Here is a 10831-nt window from a genome sequence, read left to right on the forward strand (position 1 = left end):
TATATATACAGTATATATATATATATATCTATATATATCTATATATCTATATACAGGTAGTTCTGCTATAACGCGATAATTGTGTTCTTGTAAAATATCGTGTTATAGAAAATCGCGTAATAGAAATAACAGGGCTTATGGAGAAAATAGGGTTAGGTGCAGATTACTCCAAATCGAAAAAAAATTTCGTAGTTAGCCTAACACAAAGGATAGCACAGTCTAAATAAATGTTACATTCATATCTAATAATGAAATCATACACTAAATGTTACACTTTACCTTGAAAAAATATGAATTTAACTTGATGGGGGAGAAGGTTAATGTTGAGGTTGAGGAGTCATGCAGACAGGATTTGACAATTGTCATCGTCATCATCAGTATCATCATCATCAGGTGCAGTTTTGGATGCATGGGAGGGAAGAAAAAAACGTCTAATTCCAGAAGTGGATGGCTGTGGTTCAGTGTCTTCAGTCTGCTTCTTGGGGGTTGACTTAAAAAAGACGTCTAATGTTTGCACTAAAGGCAACCACATCATCAGGATTTTCAGCTTTTTTCTTTAGGTCCTCATATATTGACAAGGCTTTCTCTTTAATGGTGAGGAAGCTGGTCCCAGATCGCTTTTTCGTTTGATCTTCTATCCAAACACTTAGAAGCCATTCCATCTCCTCAAGTTCCTTTGGCCGTGATCTTACACTTTTGCCAGCTCTCTTGGTTTTTCCAGCAACACAGCTTGCTTTAATCTTTGCTGCATTGGCTCTAATGGTGCGCAAAGTAGACTCCTTTATTCCCGTTGCACGCACAATATCACATGTTCTTTCCTTATTTTCAAAACGCTTGACAACATCAAGCTTGCCTTCAAGTGTTATAGCCTTTCTTTTACGATCACCACCAGAAATGCGATCACCAGAATGCTTCCCGGAGATATTCTTCTTTTCCATAGTCACAAAATTGGGGAAACAGTAAATCAGAAAGCACTGAGGACGCTTAAAAATTTCTCACGTCTAGCAAAGAGAGCGCAGGTCTAAAACGCTACGTATTTTGTTTTTCTCTCTTAGTTAAAATTTTACATTTTACATATACTGTACAGGTATACTGTATACATAAATATTACATAAATTATTTCTGCAATTGTTCACAAACAAAACACATAAATCAATTGAACATGTGATGTCAAACGTGAACTGTAAACACTGCATAACCCCGCGCCAAGCCACAGCACTGTACATACTGTACAGTACACTTTAAATGCTTCGTATTTAGTTTTTCTTTTATTTAAATTTTTACAATTTACATATATATATATACCTGTATAAGTAAATTGTAATTTACATATTATTCATATTATGCTAGAGCGGCCACAAAACATGAGAAACGTTTGAGTCCCCCAGTAGAGATGTCCGTTCTCTATCCACTCCAGGATGTCCGTTTTCTTTTTGTGTACTCGCTCAGGGACTCAAGTATTTCTGTATATGACACAGGATGATAAGGGAATTTGAATTTATTTGTTTATTTATTTATATATAATATACTGTAATATATTAAATATACTGCAAGTATTTTCTTTAATTTATATACGTGTTTCGCGAAAAAGGGAGGCTACATTTATGGTGATCGTTAAGGATCAAACTCCGAATCCATGACGTGACTTCTGTTCATTATTTATATCCTAAATTTACCACTGTCGGCAGTTTCAAGAATTAATGCAGTCATTTACTGAATATTCTTTGCAAAAAAATAAATTTTAAATGAATTATTTATAGGAGATAAATATATTGATCAGTAAATATACAGATATGCATTACTGACCACCTCCAAACACAAGGACGGCTAAAAATAGCCACAGGCGGTCACAGTCAAGGTCACTTTCCCTTTCTTGTCACTGGCAAATGGGGGAGGGGGGGGTGGATGATAATAGCAGCTGTGTTTATTACGGTATGTTCGACTGGTTTATAATACATTTTTATTATTTTAATATACCGGTAATCTTCATTTTAATCCAGCTTCCCAATCGTAAGTTTCAGTATAAAATAATTAGTGGTACTGTAGGACCTTGTGAGTGGTTTACTGTATACATAAATATTACATAAATTATTTCTGCAATTCTTCACAAACAAAACACATAAATCAATTGAATATGTGATGTCGAACGTAAACTGTAAACACTGTGTATGATGTAAAGAGAGCGCGGGTGTAAAACGCTATGTAATTTGATTTTCTCTTTTATGTAAAATTTTACAATTTACTTATAATATATAGGTATACTGTATACATAAATATTACATACATTATTTATGCAATTGTTCACAAACAAAACACATAACTCAATTGAATATGTGATGTCAACGGAACTGAATACAACAATCGTTTGAAAATGTATATATATATATATATATATATATATATATATATATATATATATATATATATATATATATATATATATATATATATATATGCTGATATACAACAGTGAGTTCTGCTATAACGCGTGTTTTGATAACGCGAATTTGCTCTAACGCGATTTATGAATTCGGAACAATATTATGAATTCGGGACAATATTTGTATAACGCGATCGCTTGTTTGCTATAACGCGATTTTTGCTTACTATTTCTCCAATTTTGTGGTATTAACTGTGAATATGGTAAAGAAGAATATCTCCAAAAAGCATTCTGATGATAGAATTCCCGGTGATTATCGTAAAAGAAAGGATATAACACTTGAAGAGAAGCTTGATGTTATCAACCTCAAAATCACCCTTCTCCCCATCAAGTTACATTCATATTTTTTCAAGGTAAAGTGTTAAATTTACTGTATGATTTCATTATTAGATATGAATGTAACATTTATTTAGACTGTGCTATCCTTTGTGTTAGGCTAACTACTAAATTTTTTCGATTTCGAGTAATCTGCACCTAACCCTATTTTCTCCATAAGCCCTGTTATTTCTATTACGCGATTTTCTATAACACGATATTTTACAAGAACACAATTATCGCGTTATAGCAGAACTACCTGTATATATTTCATTAGCCCAATAAAGCACGCGGACTTCTACATACAATCAACACCTCAACCCGCCAGGATTCGAACCCACGGCCCACAAGCCTATGACTGTGACCGGGGAACGGTAACCGCTGGACCACCAGGATACTAAAAGCAGTCCTACAGTAGACTTTGTTATATTTCACACAAAGCCTGTTCAACGAGCTTATGGCGCCGTGAACCTCTAATGGGGACCACCCGTATCACGTAGGTGGTCAGAGTAACGTTTTACCAAATCGACGAAACGAGGATCCATATATATTTCATTAGCCCAATAAAGCACGCGGACTTCTACATACAATCAACACCTCAACCCGCCAGGATTCGAACCCACGGCCCACAAGCCTATGACTGTGACCGGGGAACGCTATATATGGATCCTCATGTTTCGAAGCCGGATTTGGTAAGCGTCAGGTCGAGTCCCTCCATCTTTAGCCTTTATCTTTATTCAAGACATTTTCAGAAAATGTACCTTGGAAAATTTGTTCCCAAAGCCAGATTTTTTTTGAAATTTCGGCTTTGGGAATGCTTTTCCAAGCAAATTTAAATTCCGGCTATAGGAGAGTTCCAGGTTAGAGGGATTCCGGCTAACGGAGATATTACTGTATTTAATATTGTGACTGAAGATGGATCTGAAGCACAAACGGTAAGCCAAGGAATGAGTCAGTGTGGACCACAAATGTTCATTGGACCTCGAGTTGACCAACGATTCACAGAGGTTTTCATGACCCTGAATCAACCGGGTGAAAATGCTATTCATAGTGAAAAATCATCAAGCCTTTTTGATGCTTAATGTACTGTACCTGCAATTCAACAATATGGTCTCTCTGCTAATGGCCCTGAGAGGGTGTTTAGTTGAGGAGTTCTCTGGCAGGCCACTTACAATGATCCATACATCATTAAGCAGCAGAGATACTGTACTATATGTAAACAGTAAGAGATGAAACAACAGTGTCTTAATAGTTACTTACTTGATCTGTTCTAAAAATTCTGAGAGATCTGTCGTAACTTCCCGAGCAGAACTCTCGACCAGTTGGAGCATAGTCAAGATCAATGACGGCGGATGTGTGACCTTCATGAATGTTGATGACTCTGTTGTCTTTATTCATGTTTCTAATATCAAATGAGTACAAGCTGCAAAATAAAATTAAAAATAATTCTAAATTACATTAAGAAAGCTAGTGCAACATTACACAACAATATTCTGATATCTATCTTCGTACACATGATCAGTTACTTTAAAAACAGCATTTGATAATAAAAGTAAAATCAAAGTGATCACAGAATGACACTTAATATGGCATTTATCCACACAGAAGTGAAGTACAGATCATGAAATCCCATTTTATGGCTGCACTCATAACTAACACACTTAAGACTTATTGCCATGAGTCTTAGGTTCTGAGCTCTAGTTAAGCCTGAGACTGTCTCAAGCATTAATTACACTTCCACTTCATAAGCAAGGGATCTTCAGAAACAACAGTCAACATTAAAGGAAGGAATCAATGAGTCAGGAGAACCTTCATACAGGTCAGCCACTTGGAGATGCCATTGGAGTTTAGAACTTAGTCAGACTGAGCAACTCCATATAGCCAATAAATCTACACCTCTGCAGCCTAATATACAGGTTGTACCATTCAAAATGCAACCCAAACAACAGTCACAAATTACTCTACAAATACAAAATCAGAAGACATATCCTCCCTTAGTTTTGTGTAATGGACTTCCTTAACCTTCTCCGTTATACTGACAAAAGTCATAGGTATGGCTTCTTTGAGCTAAAGCAATCAGGGTGAGAGGATGGTATATTCACAGGCTAAACGTGTGTTCATTCCTGAATATTACTTTGCAACCAAAACTGTCTACAGCTTGTGTGAAAGCTTGTTCTTGTTAATTTGATCTGTAATAGATATTGTTTGGTTGATGAATCTTTTCTTCACAAATTCATCATACCGTTCACCACCAATTTTTTTCACGTTCTTCACACATTCAACTGTTTCTTTTGGCGTTACAACTTTGGATTCTAGATCATACAACTCACCACTGTCTTCATTTAAGGGATTACCAAGAATGTTGAAAACATTAACCAGTGCCAACACTTGCTTTCAGAAGGTAGCCTGTACATGTTTAACCTATTCATGGTGTGCGCTTCCATATTCCAAATGTTCCCCGAGACCAGTAACTTCCTCATACTCTTGGACCATTCTTACAATCTCTGGCCCAGCTATCATCCAGCGTCTGAAGGCTGCTGGGTTTTCAGTGAGACCTATTGCCCCTTTGTCTCCCTTTACATGAGCATTTAGCTGTTCATGAACATTATCAAATGCAATATTAAAAAACGTTTTTTTTTGCTCATTCACTGAAAATGGACCAGCTGAAAAAAAAACTAAAAAATGCCTGGGTGCATTTCAGTCAATCAACTCATGTCTCAGCCACCCAGAGTAATTTATGTGGTTCAGTCCAAACATCCAAGGCATCAACTGTGTTAAAGACAGCACATACATTTGAAATTTCCCTTATCTTATTTCTTTCACAAGTTTGAATATGATAAGCTATAGTTGTATCACTTTTGAACTGGGGTTCTTTCTCACTTATTTCAGTGCACCATTATTTACTACAGTATATGCTTTCTTTTGTAGGATGTATAAAAAGCAGCTTCACTTAGTAAACATGCTGAGACTTGGCTTTAATAAAATTGATTTTTCTAGTCAGAAATGGATACCATGACCCCAAAAGCTGTCAATTTTGGATTTTCTTGGCTGTTCAACATATATTAGTTGTTTTATACATTAAACTCTACCACTCAGTCAAATGTCACGATTCTACTAAAAAGTGAACATTTATCATGGTTAACTGCTAGATTAGAGGGAAGGAAGGAGACCAAGCTACCTTCTGGTACTGCTCACCGGGACTCACAACACCCCCCCCCCCACCACCGCAAGACGGCTCTCACTGGGGGAAAAGGTTCAAGTTGTACCATGTAGTCACAATGGGTCAAGTTGTACCATGTGGTCACAATGGGTCAGGATGTACCATGTGGTCACAATAAGTCAAGTTGTACCATGTGGTCACAATGGGTTATGAACTGGGTAGCACTGTACTGCCTCGCCTGCCACTGCTGGCTGTGAAGTGGTTGGCAGTATTACATTTTATAGGCCTAGTGTGCAGACCATAAAATGATTCCTCTAAATTTATTTCTGTACTGAACTTACTTGTAATCCTCACTAGCAGCAGTCAGTATAAATGCCTCCATAGGATTCCAAGCCAAGGCATTGACACGCATCGTCATCTTTAACTTCTTTACTTCTTTAGCTCGAGTGTCATAAAGGACGATGTTATTTGCATGGTCGCTGGAAGCTGAGGATCAATAAAAATGTTTGTAAAGTCAAAATCAAAACAACATATACAAAATGTAAATATTGTATAAGAACACGTTCACCCGCCAAGAAAAGTACGTGGACCCTCACAGTGTCAAACAATGACAAAATATAACAAACTGGACAAAATATTATAAAAAGGAATGTTTCACATTGGTAGCCCAGCATTCCTACTATGGCAGTAATTGGGTTATCAGTTATTTCTCTCATTATAAGTTTGTATATTCACAATATTTGTATCTTGGAGAGTAAAGCATTTAGGAAACCACTTTTATTACATTTGTTACATTAATAATTGATATAAGCACCCCAGCCTCTATTAAGCTGTTAAGTCTCCTGAGCATGGAGTCCACTAACTCAGTAGTGAGGATTTGTCTGGCAGGACTTGGCAACTCTTCCCACGCTTGTAGTGTACTCATGACGACACTTTCACACCTCCTGGGGTGGTTCATCGGCATCCATTGTCATGGCAGAACCATACGTTCTCGATGGGGTTAAGGTCCAGAGATTGTGGTGGATGTGGCAGTTCTATACGTAGTGTTATTTCCGGGTGTTGGCCAAATTACTCTTTGACGACGTGACAGGTGTGGATGGGGCTGTTGTCTTGAATAAAGTAAAATGACCCAGGCTCGGGAAAGAACAATGCCCGCACTGACGGCAGTAGAATGCCTTCTACAGTAGGTTCTCAAATTTTGCAAGTTTTTAATTCAACGTTTTTTATTTGGGCAAAAAAAAAAAAAAAAAACTACACAATTTCAAATTTCAACGGCGGAAACTCGAATTTCGACGGGTTTGAGCGGCCCGCCAACGTTCAGATGTGCACAATGTGTAAACAGCGTCATTTCTCTTATGTACAAAAGATTCATTATTGTTTATTACGTTATGTCTTTTTGATTGAATTAATGTTTATGTGTGCAAAATGAACAATACAATTCATTAATAATACGTAGAATATTAAAACACACGAGGAGACGAGACGGCATTGTTTTCGTTAATGTTTACAAAAACAGTGACTGATTGGTTCTACATATAAAACCAAAGAAAATAAGACCCTGGTTGTAGCTGTAGTAAAATTAATGTAAAAAAATTAATATGGTTGTTTTAAGCAATGCTATTTAATGTTAATACAGTGATCCCTCGGTTAACGAACGCTTCGGTTAACGAATTACCTTCCATAAGATTCTTCACTCCGGTTAACGAAAAAATTTTGGTTAACGAATTTCTTACTAGCAGCATTTGCCTGCTCACCAGCTGTAGTATTAGTCTGCCAATACAGTAATCGGTTCTAGGGCTTAAATTCGTTACCATTTTAGAAAATATCAAAAAGGTTGTACCATTCAATCGTTTTAAAAGTTTTATATTCAATATTTTAGTCATTTTAACAATTATTGAACATAATTGAAGAACAGGAAATTAGTTTTTTGCATGCCAAACAGCCACTCAACACACCAAGCTTGGCGTCAGTTTGTTTACAGGTTCAGAGGAAGGAACATCTTGTTTGAGACTCTTCAACATAAACGCTTTTTTTCTGTTTCCAGTCAAATTATTGATCATTCTGAAGTTTATTTTACATATTGACAATATATAATGCAGTGCAGTGTTGATTTAAAGAAAATAATCTTGAATTACACCAAGTGAACCAAAATTTTATGGGAGAAATGGCGGCATGGGGTGACTTCTCCTCCACCCCAATGCCTTCTCTTCTCCCTTCTCCTCCACCCCCACTTCCTTCTCTTCTCTCCTCTCCTCCACCTCCCACTTCAAATTCACATGAGCATCATCATCCAGGAGCCTTCTACATACACACCTCAAAGTAAGTGTACTTAACTGCATTTATTTTTTTACTTTAAGGTAATTTTCGGTGAGCTGGAACCAATTAACCAAAAACCCATTGAAACAATGGATTCGGTTAACGAACAACCTTCTGGAATGAATTGTGTTCGTTAACCGAGGGACCACTGTAAATGGAACAATAGAAGTAGCTACCGGGTAACCATTAATGGTAAAGAAAAAAAGTGAGATCGCGTATGTAATTGTGCACATGTGAAAACATATCGTCATTACTCTACATAAGAATATGAAAGCAATACTTATTTACTGTTCATATATATTATAATTAATGTTTCTGAATTTAAAACAAAAATTCTACCCACCAGTGGTGGTAAAGTTGAAAACATAAGGACAGCCAATGTTGATGTGTGTCTTTACTGGGATGACAAAGTTGCCAAGTCATCAGGTTCAACTCTAGCTGAAGCTGTAGAACATAAGAACTTTTTTGTGTTGTTTTAACTTTTTATTTAACTTCATCTGTGTTATTTTCGTTGATTTATTAGGATGTTGCTTTATTACAGGGAGTAATTCGCCCAAAAAGTAGGGTAAATAAGGCAAAATTTAGCCAAACATCGAAAATAACAGACTCAAATTAATTTTCTCCATAGGAAGTTGTATTTAAATTTGGACGAATTGAATTTCGCGAGGTTCTTACAGTCTAAATAGGTGTCCAAATATGAGAGCCTACTGTAATATGTTAATATACTTGAGACCGGTGAATGGGCCAGCCCATCATCGGCCAGCTCCCCCACACCTCCTACGTGCAACCACCCAAACAACCCCGCGGTGACTTGGCCACTTCTCCTTGTGGGCACTACATGGTCTGAATCGTGCTTGCAAACAGTATTTTAACAATCAATACTGTATTGATGCAACTCTTCGCAACGTAACATGAATTAAAATATAAATTAACTAATGTAATTATGACATGGAGAGATTTACTACACCTAGTGTTTCGTATCTGCCGCACTTTAGTACTTCTGTGAAGGTCTGAGCTGAATGTCTTCTCATCACAAAAGACTACGTGGAGCCAGAAATTATCATCTATGTCACAGTATTCTAGCGCATACTCCATTCTTTTCTCCCTCTTCAACTCAGAGGTGTGTGGCTTCTTTGCCGATGTGTAACTACACAGATCCATGGAGTGAAGTCTGCTTCGGATAGTTTGAGGAGCGCATCATAGTCCAAAGTAGTCCCGAATGGTGACAGCTGTGGTAAATGGATCGGCTGGTCCAGAAATGGAGGAAAACATATTAATGTCATAAATGAAGAAGTACAGTATATAAGTATTTCAGTTATTTACTGACTTCATTAACATTAACACAAATAATAAACCTGGTCATCTTCCCGAGATGTGCATTGCGGGCGCCCGCTCCAAGGCCTGTCTCCTCGTAGCACCGAATTCACTTCACTACAGTTGACTTGGACACACCAAAGCTGCAGTGCAATTCCATAGTTGCCAAGCCATGGCTGTGTAGAGCAATGATAGATGAATGTGTTGAGTTTGACGTCTCCTTGATGAGTGACGAGACCGTAGCATGGATACAGCTCGTCTACCATGAAAGCTTCCCAAACCCTTACCTGTCTTTATAATTGAATCACTATAATCGACTCTTTTTTTATTTGGTAGACAAGAGCGAGGTTTGCTAGATTTCCAAGGTACAGTTCGTACTGTTTTGAGGTGTCTCAAAACAGCGACTCACTCATGCTTACCAACTTTAACGACAGGAGTTGTGTTCAAATTGAATACCATCACAGACAGGGGTCCAAGGGTCCATGTACTTTTCTTGACTGGTGTACACATCTTCCTATACTGTACTGTATATAATACATATGACTTACAGAGCACACACATTTATGATCCCTTATCTTGGATATTAGAGCTACTGTACAACTAGAGAACAAAAACAAACAATAATCAATTTAACAAGAAGAATTACCAAACAGGTCAGTCTCAACAGGGTTGAATTTGACTGATACTACACTAGCATCATTGCGATCTCCACTTGTGCTCCAGTCATAGGAAAATTTGGGTGCCTTAGTGCTGGAGTCCCACAGTAACACTCGCTCACCACACGTGATGAACTCATTCTTGTGTCTGTGGTGTGTGATGCCTGTGATGATTGACTGAAAGAAATAACAAATGTATAACTCTGGTGAACTTGAACAATAAAATAATTCTTACAAAAGATTTTTTGTACCACAAAGCATTTTATGATACAGAAATACAAAACAAAATATTTTATCATAACTAATATAAGGCAAAGTACAGTAAAATCTGGATGATACGAGTAGATACGCTCTTTGGAGTCTGCTCGTATTGCAAAAACTCATATAATGGAGGGAATAATACACGGGTTAAATAGGGATGCATTCCCGAGCACCAAGTATAGCGATGACAGTAAATAAATGCGATTCAGTACGAGCGGACAAACTGAGATAGCAGATTCAAACGCTGCGAGATAGGAGAGGGTGGCTGGGGGGAGGACGGTAGGGAGGGAGGGGAGGGGAGGGGTGCGCGGCCTGGCTGAGTCGCTCACAAACACATCTCTGTGCATCTGGCTGGGGGGAGGACGGAAG

At 37.5% G+C, this 10831-nt stretch overlaps 1 protein-coding gene across 1 annotated transcript; it reads right to left on the bottom strand.

Moving 5' to 3' along the window:
- Positions 1-3985: 3985 nt before the first annotated feature.
- LOC121871965 (DDB1- and CUL4-associated factor 13-like) lies at positions 3986-10412 on the bottom strand (the record flags this gene model as incomplete). The annotated part of the gene is made up of 3 exons (XM_042374586.1): positions 3986-4178; positions 6257-6401; positions 10192-10412. Coding segments are annotated over 3 exons (544 nt in total), but the record flags the coding sequence as incomplete, so codon positions are not given.
- Between the last annotated feature and the right edge of the window lie 419 nt (positions 10413-10831).

This window comes from Homarus americanus, unplaced genomic scaffold (genome assembly GCF_018991925.1).
Source record: "Homarus americanus isolate GMGI-L3 unplaced genomic scaffold, GMGI_Hamer_2.0 scaffold23203, whole genome shotgun sequence".
Classification (NCBI taxonomy): Eukaryota; Metazoa; Arthropoda; class Malacostraca; order Decapoda; family Nephropidae; genus Homarus; species Homarus americanus.